At 46.6% G+C, this 17,806-nt stretch overlaps 2 protein-coding genes across 8 annotated transcripts in view; one reads left to right on the plus strand and one right to left on the minus strand.

Annotated features, from left to right (window-relative positions):
* TCTN1 (tectonic family member 1) overlaps positions 1–10,317 on the plus strand; it is a 29,270-nt gene extending 18,953 nt beyond the window's left edge. Inside the window, exons 8-14 of the mRNA XM_047088321.1 lie at positions 2,769–2,903; positions 3,438–3,563; positions 3,953–4,038; positions 4,824–4,964; positions 6,110–6,272; positions 8,505–8,630; positions 9,216–10,317. Coding sequence (XP_046944277.1) covers positions 2,769–2,903; positions 3,438–3,563; positions 3,953–4,038; positions 4,824–4,964; positions 6,110–6,272; positions 8,505–8,630; positions 9,216–9,359 — 921 coding nt within the window. The 3' untranslated portion in view covers positions 9,360–10,317. The remainder of the gene's footprint in view (positions 1–2,768; positions 2,904–3,437; positions 3,564–3,952; positions 4,039–4,823; positions 4,965–6,109; positions 6,273–8,504; positions 8,631–9,215) is intronic.
* HVCN1 (hydrogen voltage gated channel 1) overlaps positions 8,878–17,806 on the minus strand; it is a 37,141-nt gene continuing 28,212 nt past the window's right edge. For all 7 annotated transcript variants that reach the window (XM_047088317.1, XM_047088316.1, XM_047088314.1 and 4 more), the window contains 4 exons: positions 16,501–16,599; positions 13,399–13,630; positions 11,039–11,151; positions 8,878–10,686 (listed from right to left, as the gene is read on the minus strand). In XM_047088317.1, coding sequence (XP_046944273.1) covers positions 10,621–10,686; positions 11,039–11,151; positions 13,399–13,630; positions 16,501–16,599 — 510 coding nt within the window. In that variant the 3' untranslated portion in view covers positions 8,878–10,620. The remainder of the gene's footprint in view (positions 10,687–11,038; positions 11,152–13,398; positions 13,631–16,500; positions 16,600–17,806) is intronic.

The raw sequence follows: 17,806 nt of genomic DNA on the forward strand, positions 1-17,806 counted from the left end.
AGTCCATTAGTCTGTTAGTCTCAGCAGTCCTGGGAGTAGGGCCTGTTGTCACTCCCTGGCACATGAGTTACAGAGCAGTTGAATTAGCTTGCTCAAGGCTGCCCAGTGGGGAAGTGGCAGAGCTGGGATAGGAATCTCCAAAGACCTAACTCTCAACCACAACACTGGACAAGTTATACTGTGTGCCAGGCCCCCAGTTACAAGCTTCACACACATTCCTTCTCTGCCTCCTATGGCCATGCAGTCAGGAAGTGGCACTGGGACTTAGAACTCAGATTTGTGTGATACCAAAGCTTGTGCTCTAAAGGACAAATATATCAACTAATATCAGAGATTGTTTATAAAGATTTTTAAAAAGCAACTTCCAAGATTTGTTAGAGGATCAGGAGTATAAAAATTGGATCTAGGCTCCCCGTTAAGTGCAGCCTGTTAGGCTTGCCTGGAATCGTTGTTAATATCTATTGAACCATCAATGAAAGATTAAGTTACGGCACTATGTTTCCACCGTTACGTACGCTTTAGTTCTTTGCCACAGGGTAGCTTGGGGGTGGGATAGGACTGAATAGGACATTCAGGAAACCAGAGTAGCCCCACCATTTTCATTCTGTGACTATTCCAGTGGCTGTTGCCAGACCAGTCTTTCCAAAGCTTGTCTAACCTGGGCCCTTCGGTTTTTGCCAACTACGTCTGTATACCACTGGAATGGCTCCATCACAGGCTGGTGTGGAAGGGTGTGCGCTTTCTTAGAACCCAGGATTCGTGCTGAACCAGGGATCAGTAGGTTCAGATAAAGAGATCCAGAGTTGTCTTTTGAGGACGTAAACCGAAGAGTTCATTAACTCATAGCAAGGGACTCCCTATGTAGGTCTTACGTGGATTGGTGGGCTTGTTATGCAGAGGGTGTTGTGGTGCTTGGTGGTGCCCTTTTGCCACTGTTGTCACATGACAGCTTGTCTTTGCTTCCAAACCCTGTCACGTTCCTAGAGGTTTGACTTATAAGGACAGTTACAGGTCCTTTTGGTCATGGGAGCAGATGTGTAACAACTACTTATTTATCTATAAAATGACAGCTTAAATACCTAGTAATTTTGAATTATAAACAGCATGGTACATGATTGAGGGCAAAGTTCAAAGCAATATAAACAACTAGATACAAGTTAGATTCCTTCCTAAACAGTGATTTCTGAGTACTGACATTTAAAGCAAACATCAGATTTGTCACATGGTATGAAGAGGCCCAACTCCCTAGAGGGTTGAGCCATTTAAAGGATTGCTTGCTGCTTGTTGTTCTGCTGGCTGTGGCCATAAATGAAAAATGTCCTTTATTTTTTAAAACAATGTTATTTATTTTGAGGGAGGGAGAGAGAGAGGAGCACGCAAGCAGGGGAGGGGCAGAGAGAGAGAGGGAGAGAGAGAATCCCAAGCAGGTTCCATGCTGTCAGCGTCCAGAGCCCGACACGGGGTTTGAACCGACACATGGTGAGATCATGACCTGAACCAAAGTCAAGCGTCGGACACTCCACCGACTGAGCACCCAGGTGCCCCATGAAAAATGTCCTTTAATAGCATTGGGTTAAGCAGAGCTTCCTGATTCTGCTTGAAAGATTTATCTGTCTCTGTTTTCTCTTACCATGATCCCACCACTGTGTGTGTGTGTGTGTGTGTGTGTGTGTAAGGGTGTGTGTAGAAGTTGGGTGTGAAGTGGGCCAAGGGTATATTCAGGGAGGGTGTGGGGGTATAGGGAGCTTTGTTCTGGGACTGTGCAGAATGTGCTCGTGTGTACAGAATGAGTGCATTTATCGGTAGGAGCTGTGCTCTGGAAGTGAATATATGTGAATGTGAGATACAATTCACATACCATAAAACTCACCATTTTTAAGTGTGCGATTTGTGCAGTTTTTAGTATATTCACAAGGTTGTGTAACCATCACCACTACCTAATTCCAGAACATTTTTTAATTAATTTAAAATGTTTATTTTTGAGAGTGAGAGAGAGCGAGCGTGCGCGCGCATGTTGCGGAGGGGCAAAGAGAGAGGAGACGGGATCCGAAGCAGGCTCCAGCAAGCCTGAAGTGGAGCTTGAACTAACGAAATGTGAGATCGTGACATGAGCTGAAGTCAGACGTTCAACCAACTGAGCCACCCAGAACATTTTCATCACCTCAGAAAGAACCCCTGTGCTCATTAGCAGGCACTCCTCATTCTTCTCTAATCCTCTCCGTCAACCCCTAGGCAACCACTAATCTACTTTCTGTCACTGTGGATTTGCCTGTTCTGGACATTTCCGATAAATGGGATCATGTAATATGTGACCTTTTGTGTCTGGCTTCTTTCACTTAGCATCATGTTTTCAAGATTCATCTATGTTGTGGAATGAATCAGCACTTCATTCCATTTTATGGATGAATAATATTCTTTTGTATGGCCATACTACATTTTTCCATTTATCAGTTGATGGATCATTGCATTGTTTTCAGTTTTTGGCTGTTAGGAATGCTGCTGTGAACATTTGTGTACCATAGATTTTCGGAGATAACCACTTTGAAAGATTTGGTAATATCCTTCTCTAGTATTTTCTGTGTAAATATATCTACATATAAGCAAATGTATTTTTGCAAGTGTGGAACTATAATATGCATACTGTTGTGTGGCATGCTTTTCCCTGCTTGGCAGTCTGTCGGCGGAGTTTGTCTCCAGTTTTTCGTTACTGTAACCGATTCATCTCTATTGGACGGTGTCCTCAGTGAGCCATCTCCTTTACTTGGCAGATCCCTATCACTGTTCAGTCCATCCTCATGGAGTCTCTGAATAAAACGCTAGCCCGACTGGAGGACACAGATGTACTGAACCAGACTCTTGTTGAGGCTGGGGACGTTAAAATCTGCACTAACGTTGTTCTTGAGGTAGGTGCCCAGTTTGGCTTTGAAAGCAGAGTCTGTGTGGCAGACTCAGGCTGCGTGGCCCCGAGGGAGGACCTGGACGCCCTTCAGAGGGGGCTCTGGCCCATTCTGATGTGTTGGTTTTCTTGGCTTGCCCTCCTGCTTGCCTTCATGCTCTGTCATTAGAGGATGCTTCTTTAGGGTCTCTGAAAGCATCACGTGTGGTTTTTCTCCACAAACCTAGTGACTTTCAAGAATATACCAAAATTTGTCGTTGCTGTTGTTTTACCACATTTCCCCTGCGGAGATGGACTGATCACGATCTGCTCAAACCTGCTGATTTGGAATACACGTAACTCGGTACAGAGAGGCTCAGATGACACTGTCAGCTGGGGGTGGTGAGGCAACTCGTCCTGAAGTCTGATGAGCCAGGACAGAAAAGCTTCCATGAATAGAGAAATGGGAAAGGACTTGCCTTCTATATGTATTTTGAATTATTAATACAGCTACAGAAATGCAGCAGGAACAGGTGGATTTGGAGTATCGTTTTGTTTTCAGGTCAAGTACAGCCTCACATATACAGATGCAGGGGAAATAACCAAAGCTGATCTCTCTCTCCTTCTGGGGACAGTGAGCAGTGCAATGCTTCCACTTGAGCAAAAGTTTGAAATTCGTTTCATTCAGGTAGGTTTGATCAATTTTGTACACATATTTAATTGCAAATAAAAAGAAACCATAACTTCTTAGGGGAAAAGGTATCCCAATTTAGAAGTATTACCATCTATCCATTTGTACTAAATGAAGGGTTTATGTCGCATGTGTTTGTGAGGAAATCAGGCAGAGTCCTTGTATCTTATCCTTTCTGGGAGTAAGATTTTCTTCCATGTGAGCTTGTTCTTTTATAGAATGATCTACTCCTACACTCAGCAGATATATTTATAGTTCTGAGTAGGGGGGAGGAATTCTTTTATTGGTTGGAAATCCTAGATTTCACTGTGAAAAGCATTTTATTTTCACCCTATTTCCTTATTAAATTAAGAATTATTTGGGGGCATTTCTTCTTTGTCTTTCAGCAAAATACAAAGCCGGTTCCTCTCAGTGGAAACCCTGGTTATGTTGTAGGGCTCCCATTAGCTGCTGGATTTCAGCCTCAGAAGGGATATCCTTTTTGGTTCTGTAGACAAGGTTGATTTCCCTGTCCACTTGTGTGTGTCGCTCTTGTCTTTATTGCTGAGGGTCCTGTGAGCTGGAGACTAGTTCTGGCCAGGACTTCTCTGGTTGGCTCTGTTGGGTGGCGGGTCTGGCCGCAGAGCACGTGAGGTACGTGGGGTGGTTGGGGGTGAAACAGCGTGACCCTGGAAAACGTGTTTTATAGTGAAAATCTTAAGACAGAAAAGTTGACAGACTTTTAGATATATTTAATTGCATACTTAAACAGAGACTCTTTTTTTTTTTTTAATTTTTTTTTTTTTCAACGTTTATTTTTATTTTTGGGACAGAGAGAGACAGAGCATGAACGGGGGAGGGGCAGAGAGAGAGGGAGACACAGAATCAGAAACAGGCTCCAGGCTCTGAGCCATCAGCCCAGAGCCTGACGCGGGGCTCGAACTCCCGGACCGCGAGATCGTGACCTGGCTGAAGTCGGACGCTTAACCGACTGCGCCACCCAGGCGCCCCAAACAGAGACTCTTAAACACATTTAGTGATTTTGAAAAATTGGAAATATTTTAAAGGAGGAACGGTTTCTGAGGATTTTCCTTCTGAGGATCTCCTAATCAAGGAGAATAGAACCGTTTTTTGCTCTGTCCCAGGAAATAACTGTCAAAATCGCAGATGCCTAGAGAAGGGATATTTGGGTTTCACTTCATGTCACACATGTGTCACTGTCTCCTGAAAATCGGACTGCTTTTGTACTGGGTGATTGTCCCTTAACTTTCTGTGAATATCTGGGATTATTCAGACCATGAACAGATATGGACAACTTACTATTCTTCGAAGCACAGCGGAGAAAGACTGCTTAGCACTCGAGGGGATCCGGACCCCAGTGTTATTTGGTTATGATATGCAATCTGGCTGTAAGCTAAGGTAAGAGAGAAACTTGTTTCTTTTGGAACTTGTGTTGATCAGAAAACAAGACATTCCTACTCTTCCCCCATCTCAGTCGAACCTCCCCATCAGCCTGCAAGCGCACGTGAAAGCCACAGTGTGACCTGTTGGCACTAGTGACAGTACCTTTGTTTTCTAATTTTAGTTTTCACAGCCATACACCATTTGTCATGATTCAAAGGAAAATTGTTTAGATCATTTTTCTTATCAGATGTGGCAGAGTAAAAATCTCAAGGCTTTTGGAGATTTGGTTTTAAGGTTGCATACATAGCATCTGAGTTCACAACAAAAAAAACAAAAAACAAAAAAAGCTGTCCCTGAAAGTCCTTTCTATATTTCTGAAATTTAATTTACATAGTGCAACAAGCCCATTGAGAGGAAGCCTGCATGTGATCTCTGTTTTTACCGTGTTAACATCATACATATAACGTAAAATGTCAGCTCCGCGTGGCTTACCCTCATTTCCCCCCTCTGCAGGCAATCTCTTGAAGTTCCTATACCTGAGTTTTTGGAAACTTACTCCCAAATCTGTGAATAACCTTTATGTAATGCTGCTTCTTGATATTTTGGTCTTATGAATTATTGAGTCCCCACTATGGAAGACCAAGATTTGGCTCTTACCCCTTTCTTCTCCTACCCTACACTTCCCATCCCTACCTCCCCTCAGGGTAATTATAGCATTGTTTTGGTTAGACCAACACATTCCATTTCCATTTTTGGTTCTGATCACTTTAGACCAGTATTTCTCTGAGGGAGTTTCAGGGACTACATTTCCACAAGAGTCAGTAGGGGTATGTCTGTGGTCCAATCAATATGTTTGAGCAACACCAAACTAAATTTAAAAACATGATTCCTTACTGTAAGGAGAGCCTCTAATATGCCAGTGTGCTTGAGGAGGGATGTGGGCATGCAGTATTTCCCAAACTTTTGGCCATGGAAACTCTGCTTGTACAGAGCTAACCGAGGTTTCTCAGAGTTAGAGACAGTTTGGCTTCTGTCAAATGATGGGTTTGGAGTGAGAAAATAAAAATAAACTGGAGAGGGCACGTGTGTTGTTGAGCCGGTGAAAACTGTTGGAATGAACAACAGCCTCATTGCATCAACCTCTTCTTCCTTCCCACGAGACTGACCAAAGCCATCACGTGTCAGCTTGCAGTGCAGAAAGTGAAGAGCCTCCTGAAGGGCCATGGCTTCCCGGATTATGTGGCCCCTTTTGGAAATTCCCGGGCCCAGGATGTGCTGGACTGGGTACCCATCCACTTCATCACCCAGGCGCCCCACATGAAGGTAAAGGGGAAGTGGAAGGCCGCCCCTGCGCGCGAGTGGTCTCTCCTATTCCCACTGCTCCCCGTGGGGAGGTAGGGGAGCTGTTGAGGAGATGGATGGCTCTGGGCCGGAGCCCAGGCTTTGCTGTCAGATGGGCCTGGGTCTTGAAAACTGTTTTTGCCCCTCATTAGCGCTCTTGCCCTTGAGGGTTTGAGCCTGTTTCCTCATCTGTGAAACAGGGAGTGAGGGCTACAGTGTCAGCCACACGGGGTGGTGGAGTTAAATGAGGGACATTCGTGGTGCCTAGTAGCCGCTCCAAACGTGGAAACTACCACCCATCACCATCCTGACTTCCTACGATCACTGCTGGTGTGACATGAGGCATCGTGACAGGACAGGGGAGTATGACATGGACTGTCACAGAAAGAGAGACTCCTCCTGTCCACATCGCTGTCCCATCTCTCGTTCCCTGGTCTATAAAGGCAGCCCACACGTGAGAGCTTTCAGTTCCAAAGTTCCCTGAAGAGTTTAATGGAACTTGACATGCTACAGAGAGGTTCCTGATCACATGTGATTGCTCTGCCCACCTTGTTCTTTTGTCTCAGCCGTCAGAGCGTGGGCTGGTCCCCATCACCGGAGGCGTGCTCTCCATCTTCTCCTTTAATTGCCCAGCGTTTGCTTGTGGCAGCTTCTCGGGCCTCTCATTATCTGCTTAGCGTATTTATAGCATGGGGACAATGGGGCTGAGGACTAGCTCTCTAGCTCTGATCCGGCCCTCCTCCTGAGTCCCCGGCAGAGACCCATGATTACTCAGTCCCTGCTGTTCAGCTGCTATGTCTTGGCTCGGGTCTGCCACCTCGGAGCGAGGCAAATTGCTTCTGGCTTCTGGCGGTTGGGTTGAGACATCCAGTTATTAGGACCCCTCAGAGGGGAAAACAGGTTGGGAGGAGAGGCAGTGCAGACATTAGCGTTTTCAGGGTTTTGCTGGTCCAGGGAGCTCAGAGAGCCTGGAGTGGGTTTTGTACTCCCCTTCCAGGAAACTCCAGTAGCAGACATGAGAGCTTGTGCTAATAAGCTTAGTTTCTGCCAGTGGTGTATCGCATCTTCTAATAACAGGATAGTCACAGGGATTTTTTTGCCTGCAAACTTCTTAAAAGGCAGTTCCAAGCTAAGGAGTTCCACCAGTGCCTTTTTGGCAGGCACCAAATTTAGCAGGCTTGGTAGCTTTTCGTGCCCTAAAGAGGCGTATTTTTAAAAACTTGTTATTGTGGGGAAAATGTCAAACACACACACAGAAGTCGAGTATTACAATGGAATCCCTTCTATCGGTCAAGCAGCTTCAGTGGTTATCACATTTGCCAACAAACCAGATGTAAAGGCAAGAAAAAGGTTGGGAGGCTGCTGGCCTGTTCTGCCCGGGGGCAGAGGCCTCAGGAGGTGTAACTGTGGGAGCAATGCTCTCAGTCCACAGGAGACTTAGTATCTTTGACAACTTACAGACTCATTTCTTTTTTTTTTTTAATTTTTTTTTTTTTAACGTTTATTTATTTTTGAGACAGGGAGAGACAGAGCATGAACGGGGGAGGGTCAGAGAGAGAGGGAGACACAGAATCTGAAACAGGCTCCAGGCTCCAAGCGGTCAGCACAGAGCCCGATGCGGGGCTCGAACTCACAGACCGTGAGATCATGACCTGAGCCGAAGTCGGACGCTTAACCGACTGAGCCACCCAGGCGCCCCTTACAGACTCATTTCTATACGTTCCTGTGTAACACCTTGATCGCCAACTGATGAGATTAAATAAATGGAAAGAGAGCAACTGCATTTCTTCCAGGTGTGTTTTAACGTGATCTGCAATTAGGTTTAATTTCTGTGAATAACCCCATCCTCTCTTCTCTCCCCACCCAATGCCAGTTTCTCCCCTAAAGAATCCCTGAGCTGAAGTTGGGGCATTTGAAGCCCCGTGTTCCAGTTTGGTGTTGGGATCTCCACAACTTCCCAATAATGGCTGGTCTTTCTAGAAACAGGAGAGCACGGAAAAATGATGCTTTAGGTGTTAAAATATTTTTGGAGCACTGAGTACTTTAAAATATGTGCTCTCAGCTGTTTTCGTCTGACTTCTAGAGTCTATTCACTCTCTTGTTCAGAACATTTTGTAATATGCGAAACATTTTATAATTAAAACTGAACTGCAGATTAAGTTTGACATGAGGTTGTGTAATGTTCAGACTGGTGAATGGCATTTTGTTTTGCAGGATTCCTGCCAGCTCCCAGTGGCTTTGGTTATAGAAGTGAAGTGGACAAAGTACGGATCCTTACTGAACCCACAGGCTAAAATAGTTAATGTCACTGCAAATCTAATTGCATCCTCATTTCCTGAGGTACGTCTAACTTGAGTAGAAAGGTATTGGTTAAGGGGCCCCTGGGTGGCTTGGATGGGCGTCAAGACTCTTGATTTCAGCTCAGGTCACGATCCCAGGGTCATGGGATTGAGCCCTGTGTTGGGCTCCACGCTGAGTATGGAGCCTGCTTAAGATTCTCTCTCCTTTTGCCCCTCCCACACTTTTCTCAAAATAAACAAACTTAAAAAAATCAAGGTATTGGTTAAGATGTAAGTCCAGACAAAACTCAAGTGTGATAATAAAATTTATTCTGTGAAAAAATTATTGAAATTTAAACACTTTAGCAGTCATTTAGTTAGAAAATTCTGACAACAGTTGAATTCACATTAGCGTTCTTGTTTAGATTTGATCCTTAAAATTCATTGAAAATTGAGTTGCGATTGACATTGATGGGTTAGGACAACCTGGGTAATAGTGGTATCTTTCATCCAAGTTAGTGGCTGATGGGCCCTCCGCATACCTATGAGATGCACTGACCACGGTCACGTGCGGAAAAGAACGCAACATGTCCCATCTTTGTTAGCACGCTGGAAGGCAGGGCTTGCATCGCTCTTTTTATTACAGACCAACTCAGGAAATGAAAGAACGGTTCTTATTTCCACTGCGGTTACTTTTGTGGATGTGTCTGCACCTGCAGAGGCGGGCTTCAGGGCTCGGCCAACCATCAATGCCAAGCTGCCGTTTAATTTCTTCTTCCCCTTTGTTTGACGTAAGTTTTTAATCAAGGAAATGACACCCCACCTCTAGAATCAAGTGCTGTGGGGCGTGGGCTCCCTTGGAGACCTCCTGTGGTGTTACACCTCTGACCTGTGGGGTTGCCCTCAAACCACACATCTCCTCTCTCCGCTCACTTCCCTCCTTTTTCCTTTTGGAAATTCTACTTAGTGTGACCTTAGAATGGGGCACCGTCTGGTCTTGGTGATTTCCAGTACTGTCGGCACATAGGTCACGTGTGGAAAGCAAATTGCAGCTTTGGGAAGATGGTACAGGGGACAGACCCTGAAGTAGCTCAGGCATCGAGGGTTCATCCAGTGTATTCATCCTCTGCTTCAACATGACTTATTTTAAAAATACTCATTGTTTGTAGTCCAGGTTTTCTTTCCTTTACTGGTCCCGTGGAAACGAATACAAAAATAGCAAAATTGTACAAAATCATGCAAGTAGAGCACAGGGCCTCATGAGGGGATCTTTCCCCGGTGTCACCTTCATTACATGGAGTCTTGGGTCTAATTGCTATTTCGGTGGCAGGCACTGGAGCTCTCCAACGGGTGGTTGTACGGAATACCACAGAGCAGTTCCTAGCAGTTGATGCTGGAAAGAATAGAGTAGGAGGTCCCGAGGGAGGGAGTTGCTTTTATACATTAATTGCACAGTAATTGAGAAAAAAGTTGTCAGGTGGCGGAACTGGGTAGAGCCAGTTAGAAGCTAGATGCGGCAGAGGAGGGGCTGGGTACCTGAGGACAACCTCCCTGGAGGAATATGCACCAAGAGGAGCTGTTGAGAACAGCTTGGGAAGAGAAGACGTTCTAGAATGGGCTGGTAGCTAAGGTAGCTTTCTTTTTTCCTTTGTCTTTCAGAATGCCCATATGAAAGAAGGCACTGGTTCCTCAATATACACGCGAAATGTGAAAAGTACACTGATGAGATAAAATTTTATATACAACTAGTAGTTGTCCAGCTTCGTTCATTTTCAAGCAAAAGTGTCAACATGAGAGAATATAGTTTATGATACATGGTGATGTGGAGTGAGGACGGGATGGGAAGCTCTTGGTCACGCCAAGAAAGGAAGGGCAAGCCTTTCCCCTGCCTTCCCCCTCCCCACCCCGGAATCCAAGCTGGGTGGAGGTGAGGCAAAGGCATCGAACCAAACCTCTCCCCGAAACGGGCCCAGGAGAGGCAGCTGTCTTTCTCTCAGAGACACAAGCCCGTGGAAGCAGGGTCTTCTCTTTGGGGTGGAGCAGGTGCGCATCTAGTTGACCTCACCAAGAAGTCCGTGCTGTCTCAAGAGCTTGTTAAGTCTTTCAATTTCTTGTTCCTGTCATTACAAAAGCAGACAAACAAGTCAGTTTACCTTCTGAGCCTCCCCAGAGATGTGGCGAGCATTCAGTGGGTCCCCCGGATGCACAGCCGAATGAATGCTACACTCCTACTGGAGTCTGCCAGTGGAGCCTGCCTCAGTCAGATGGGGTCCAGTGGGCGACTCCAGTGACAGGAGGTACTCAGAGGAGGGACACCTGACATAGCTCTGGGGAAGGAGGCGATGCCTAACCTGAGTCTGAAAGAACAAGGAAGACTTAGTCGAGGCCTGTGTCCGAGCAAGGGCCTGGCAGGGAGAAGTGCAGAACTGAAGGCAGACAGGTGGCATTTTCCCAAAACTGTGGTCTTACCTTCTCAGAGCAGCTGAATTCAAGGTGTTGGATCTTGGCGGCCAACTGTATATTCATCTGTTTTAACCTCAATAGTTGCCGTTCTGAACGTGTCTTAACGGAGATAATTATTCCTGTAAAATAATTAAGGGTCTCAGTGATATAGGTTTCTAGTTTAACCACTTGGAAAAAGCCCTGTATTATTTATAAAAGTGTCCAGCTGGTGACAGCATGGTCAGTCCCTTAAAGACATCAGAACTAGGAGGGTCAGAGTTTATCTCTGAGCTACTCAGTACCCAGGTGCTCCCCAAATGAATATTCTTAAGGAACTTTAATCAGACCTGAACTGGCTCCTAAAGATTTCCCTTTAGCCCACATGGGCTAAGAAGTCCTTAATAGTCCCTGACCACGTGAGTGTTAAGCTCCTTAACACAGAGTGTGTTCATGACGGCGTGGCTTATTAGCACTCTGCACAAAAGCCACGAAAGTACAAGGCTGGAAATGCTCAAGCTTGGCCTTGGAATTGTCATTGTCCTGACTTTCCGCCTCTCACAGCTATGGCCAATTCAGCTATCAGGCCATCAACAAAGCCTTGGCTGACAGGGGGGTCATCGGCCTTATCTGGTGGCTCCCAAATGCCCATGCCACAGTGGGGACATGACCTCAAAAGACTGTGCAGCAACTGGGGATGCTCTGTGCCTTCCAACTAAGAGTGACCATGTGTGGACTCAGTAGCCATAGGTCGGGGAGCACTGGCCCCCAGTCCCCAGCATTCTTGATTGTCTGAATCCAGTTGAAGCTTGTGTTGCTTTCTCAGACCTTTCATGTCCTGCCCCTAAATTTGATAGCGATGCAATAGTGCGCATTATTAGGCAGTCCTGTGCCCTGCTACCATTTGGACCAAGAAAATGAACAGAGCTCAGGCTTTTGGTTTTATCTGTAAAAGCACATCTCACAATGGTGTGATAGGAGAGTAATGGGTAGTAACTATTCCGGAGTCATTCATAGTTTGTAATGGTTGATCCATTTCAATTGTGCTAACCTTTGCACAGAGTATTTCTGTTTGATGAATGAAATAATCAGCATAAGCATATTCAGTAAAGTGGAAAACTTCCTTTATTTCCTTTGATGGAGCCCAAATTAATTTTTTTTTTAATGTCTGCTTATTTTGTGAGAGAGAATGGGAGAGAGTCCCAAGCAAGTATCCTTGCTCTCAGTGCAGAGCCTGACACAGGGCTCAATCTCACAAACCGTGAGATCATGACCTGAGCCGAAATCAAGAGTCGGATGTTTAACCCACTCAGCCCCCCAAGTGAATATTCTTAATAAACTTTAATCAGATCTGAACTGGCTCCTAAAGCCTGTGGGAGCCCGCAGTGCCCACAGGCAGAGCCCCGCATCGGAGCAGATGTGACCCCTCACCGCCAGCACGGAAGGCCGGGGTGGGACTCGTTGCTGCCCAGTGAAGGAGCTGCACATCCTAGGACGGGCCTGCCTCACTCTCCTGGCATTGACCTACAGTCTGTCGGGCTGGACGCTTGTCTAGGGATTCCCAAGCCTGTCTGGACGCCCAGGTCACCTGGTAGCACTTCAAAAACAGACACCCCACGAGGGTCCACCCAGACGTCGCATCAGACTCTCCAGTGAAAAAACAAGAGCCCTGAAGGGGATTCTGGTGCGGTGGGTCTACAGACAGGCTTCAGAACAACCCTGACTCGTTCAGGGAGAGCTGAACCAGTTGGTGATCACTGTGTCCACCCAATAACAGCACAAACATGGCTTCTCTGAAACAGCCTCCCTGCACCAACAGGGTATGTATGAGGAATATGGTAGAGCATTCTTTCCCCAAGCGTGTTCTCTAGAGCCAAAGTCTGCGTCATGTTAAGAGGTGTTATCTGCCCCCAAACTGTCCAGTTTGTCAGTTTGGAAAACAGTTCTCAAAGTCTTCCTCATGTTAACAAGTGCTGTGACTTCCTCAAAGGGCCAGAATCTAGGGTGCAGCGTTTGTCAGCTTACTTGCACCCCTTCTGGATGGTACCCCTCCCAGTGGGTGGGGTGCGGTGGAACAATCTTCGGGAAAACACCAAACAACAAAGGTGCTCTGGGGACCAAGCTGTAGGGACCAATGAGGCATTCGTCTGACCCCTTCTATAAATATCTTCTAATTATCATGAAAACAAGGCCTACAGGAGAAATGTGGTTCCTCTTTGAGCATGTGACGCCGTGTCGATTTGTAGCCACAGAGGCTACAAACTCAGGTCACCCCCTTTTTCCCTAGAAAATGCTAGCCAGAAGGAGGAAGAACCATGGCCTCTGGGTCCACTCTCAGGCTGTGCCCACCCTCCAATTCCCTCTGCAGCCCGGGAGTGCAGGGAACATACCGTTGATGATCCGGGCCACCCGCCACAGCCGAAGCAGAATCAGTAGGCCAAGAGCCTCAAACTGGTGCTCATGGAACAGGAGGACAATGTCAAGGATGAAGGAAATCACCACCACGATGGTGTCCAGGATTTCAAACTTGTGGTGGAAGAACTCCAAGCGGAAGACATATAATTTTAGAAAAATCTCCATCATAAAGAAGGTCAAGATGGCAATGCTCATGCAGTGAAACACCTGGAGAGGACAGAGGCAGCACAGTGAGTGCAGATCCAGGGCTGGTCACAGGTTGGGGCAGGGCACACAGACGAGCTGGCCTTGAGTGCACCTGCCCGGGCACCGGAGAGTGAACTCATTGATTTGACCCCAAACTCCACGGGTGCAGTTCTTGGCCTGGGAATACGGCCAGAACACCACAGACCGGGGCTCTGCCCTGCCTGCCCTCTGACAGGCAGTTGGGCAATGGCAGGATTTGAAAACCATGTCCTTTGGCCCGGTGACTCCAATGCTAGGAATCTATCCTACAGCTAAACTGACACGTGCACAAAGGCATGTTGTAGGGATATTCGCTGCAGCATCATTTACAGACAAAAGATCTTCTATATTCTTTGCAGTATAGAAATATTAGAGGGCATCTGGCAGATGCATTATGGCACCTCCATATGGAGCACTGGGCAAAGGACCAAGGCTGACTCCTACGTACTGACGAGAAATTATCTCCCAGGTAGACGGTAATTGAAGAGGATTGCTAGATCTTTATTTATAAATACTACGTTTCCTTAAAGTAACCATTTCCATTCTAGGACAGGGAAAGTACAAACTCAGCTGGGACATCGTCTTGCGCCAGAGAGCAAGAAATGCTCAGAGCCTACGGAGTTATGTTAAAAAGATATAGTCTGGGGCGCCTGGGTGGCGCAGTCGGTTAAGCGTCCGACTTCAGCCAGGTCACGATCTCGCGGTCCGCGAGTTCGAGCCCCGCGTCGGGCTCTGGGCTGATGGCTCAGAGCCTGGAGCCTGTTTCCCATTCTGTGTCTCCCTCTCTCTCTGGCCCTCCCCCGTTCATGCTCTGTCTCTCTCTCTGTCCCAAAAATAAATAAACGTTGAAAAAAAAAATTTAAAAAAAAAAAAAAAAAAAAAAGATATAGTCAGTTTGAAGAGGCTCACAGTGACCAAATTTGGGACAATTTGAACAGTGAACAGAAGGACTATGATTATCATACACTGAATACACCCAAAAAATCCACGAGTCCCCCATAGTGATATGTATACACACATGGGGGGGAAAGGAAAGCTCTTCTTTATATATATAAAAAAATTACCACCTACTAGATGTAAAATGAATGATGGAAATCTGAGTTCGCATCCCCCAATGTATTCACTGACTCAGACAGTGACCATCAGGTGGACGCTAAGTGGAGAAGAGGATTTTTGCATGGCAGTCAAGTGTCACTGCAGATTATCTATAACTGCAAAGGGAAAGTGTCCCTGGACAGTGGAACAGCTCAGCAATTACTGCCTTAAGTGGTCTCAGTGAGGATCAGTGGTAGCGATGTGCTCTGCTATAAAGAAAACACCCCACCAGCCAAGAACTATTGCTAATTGTGCCTCCGGACCTCACCTATGGTGTACAGGGGATAGGGGAACAAGCTGGAAGGACCTCTGTGGAAACAGGCAAATCCAGATCACGGGACACTTAACAAGATGACTGGCTGGACTCCAAAAAGTCAGTGTCCTAAGGGGAAAAAATTAAAGGTGGGAGGACTCTTCTAGATTAAAAGAGCCTGTGGAGATATGACCGAGTATAATATCAGACGTCTGGATCCTAGTTTGAAAAAATAAAAACATTATAACAGATACTCTTGGGACAAATGAGGACATTTGAATATAAACTGGTTATTATAGAATCATTGATAACTTTTCAGGAATTGATAATATTATGGTTCTGTAGGAGAAAGACCTTTTTTTAAAATTTTATTAAAAAAAAATTTTTTTTTTTTAATTTTTTTTTTCAACGTTTATTTATTTTTGGGACAGAGAGAGACAGAGCATGAACGGGGGAGGGGCAGAGAGAGAGGGAGACACAGAATCAGAAACAGGCTCCAGGCTCCGAGCCATCAGCCCAGAGCCTGACGCGGGGCTCGAACTCACGGACCGCGAGATCGTGACCTGGCTGAAATCGGACGCTTAACCGACTGCGCCACCCAGGCGCCCCTAAAAAAATTTTTTAATGTTTATTTTGAGAGAAAAAGAGAGAACGGGAGGGGCAGAGAGGGGCAAAATCAGAAGCAGGTTCCAGGCTCTGAACTGTCAACACAGAGCCCGATGCAAGGCTTGAACTCACAAGCTGTAAAATCATGGCCTGAGCCGAAGTTGGACACTCAACCGACTGAGCCACCCAGGCGCCCCAGAAGGACCTTATACTTAAGCAAGTTGAAATATTTGTGTCCTAATGTCTAACTTACTTTCAAATGGTGAAAAATACATGGGTGTGTTTGTGGATATAGAGAAAGCAAATACAGCAAATGTTTATTTGCCATTTTTCATAATAAAAAGTTGAAGAAAAAGGCACAAGAGAGTGAGTACAGCAGGTATGTCTGTGATTAAGTTTAGAGAGAGAGGAAAAATATTACGGAAGGATTCGGGCTGGCCACAGAAGAAAAGCTAGCAGCTGCCTTGGGAAGGCTGGACAAACGTCTGGGGCAGGCTCAGGCAGCAGCTGTGAACTGGGGGATAAACAGTGGGCACATCTCCAACATGGGGACCGCATCAGAATGTTGACAGGCAGAGAAATAGCTCGTCTGCCCCTAAAGATGGGACAGTAGCCCTCTCTCGGTCAGATCCTCTAGAAGCAGCAGCAGGCTCCAGCTCCGCGGTCTAGCACCACTTGAGATTCGAGCCATCACACGAAATGAGGTTTCTTGTTTGTAGTAAATGCTTGTCTACAGTTTGGAAAGAAAGACATTTTCTCTGCTCTTTGGTTAAAAGCACCCAGTCAACCTACTCTGTTAAGGACTTGCGACTCCCAGGCGGGTGCCGTCTGCCCCACTCTGCCCGCCTCAGGAAAGATAACAGAACTGAGCCGTATTAAAGGGCTGCTGACACACTACCTTGACGGCGTTCTTGTCAGCCTTGATGATCTTCAGGTCCAGAATGAGCTCAGCGAGCACCAGGAGGGCATCCAGAATGACCAGGCAAATGATGATAACCTGCAGACCAAGGGAAGGCGCAAGAAACATTAGGCCAGAAACATCTAGGGGAAACCATCCTGGGTAAAGGTGCCAAGGATGGGAGGCCGCGGCCCACAGTCAAGCGCCTTCCAGGCCTGTTGCCTGCGCCGCCCCCCCCCCCCCACCCGCTGGGAAGTGTCTGTCCCCCTGGAGCTTCTCTGTGTGGCTGAGTGACACTCCGTCACCACCAGTCTTCGTATTCATTCACTGTGTCTCAGCATCTCTCAAGCCAAACTGCCGATTCCTAGATGGCAAGAAAATGTTTTTTAAGTTTTAATTTTTCTGTTTCTGGAGATCTTCTTGCCAGGGTACGCCCAGAACAGATGTTCGGTAAATAATTAAAAAGATCTGTCTCACAGATCTGAGTCATGGAAGGCCTCCAGGGACTGCCTGCTTCAGGCAGCCGGATTACAGTGATGTCCACGGGACACACGAAATAGCTTCCGTCCAGAGCCGCGAATATTTGCCCAGCTCACGCGTGCTCGTTAGGGGGCCAAGGGCAGAGGGAGTCCTGGGTCTCCTGGGGACTGAAGAGAGTGGTGGGAGGAGGACCATCTTGCGGGCTCCGTGAGAGTGGGGTGCAGTGAGGGCGTGCTCTCACCAATGGGGGTGGGGGGGCATGGTGACAGTGACGATGCTGGTGAGGCCTCTATAATGGCAGGGTGGGGGTGACGGGGTCCGGTGGTGGAAATGGCAGCGATGGGAGGAGACCCAAAGGACGCCGTGTAACCCCTCTCTTCCCTTGGGAACTGTGGACCCTCCCTCGCCTCCCTCAGGGCCCTTCCTACATCCAACACTCCGGGGTAGATTCCGCAAGTTCATCTGCCATTTTCTTGGCAGTGCCCGCAGTTTAGGGCTGAAACCCAAGTTTAGGCCTGTGTGAGGATGGACTAGTAAACCCTTTGACCATTTCAGCCCGTAGCTAATTATTTCAGTAATTACAGTGTTCAGTGACATGGTTTACTGTGAAAATTGCATGCCAAATTGCTCTGTAATGAAGTTTTCACACATATTCAAATTCAGTAGCCCAATAAAGATTCCAGCCTCTGGCAGGTTGTTTTTCCTTTTCTTTCTTTCTTCATCCTTGGTTTTATTTTAGAGCTGAAGGGATGTGAGAGCTTGTCTGGTCTAAAACCAAGGCACAGAGACATTAAAAGCAGACTGAATATTCAGCCGTAAAACGGAA

The sequence above is a fragment of the Lynx rufus genome, unplaced genomic scaffold (assembly GCF_022079265.1).
Source record: "Lynx rufus isolate CCGP_SWC_20201006 ecotype Redwood Valley unplaced genomic scaffold, mLynRuf1.p SCAF_24, whole genome shotgun sequence".
Classification (NCBI taxonomy): Eukaryota; Metazoa; Chordata; class Mammalia; order Carnivora; family Felidae; genus Lynx; species Lynx rufus.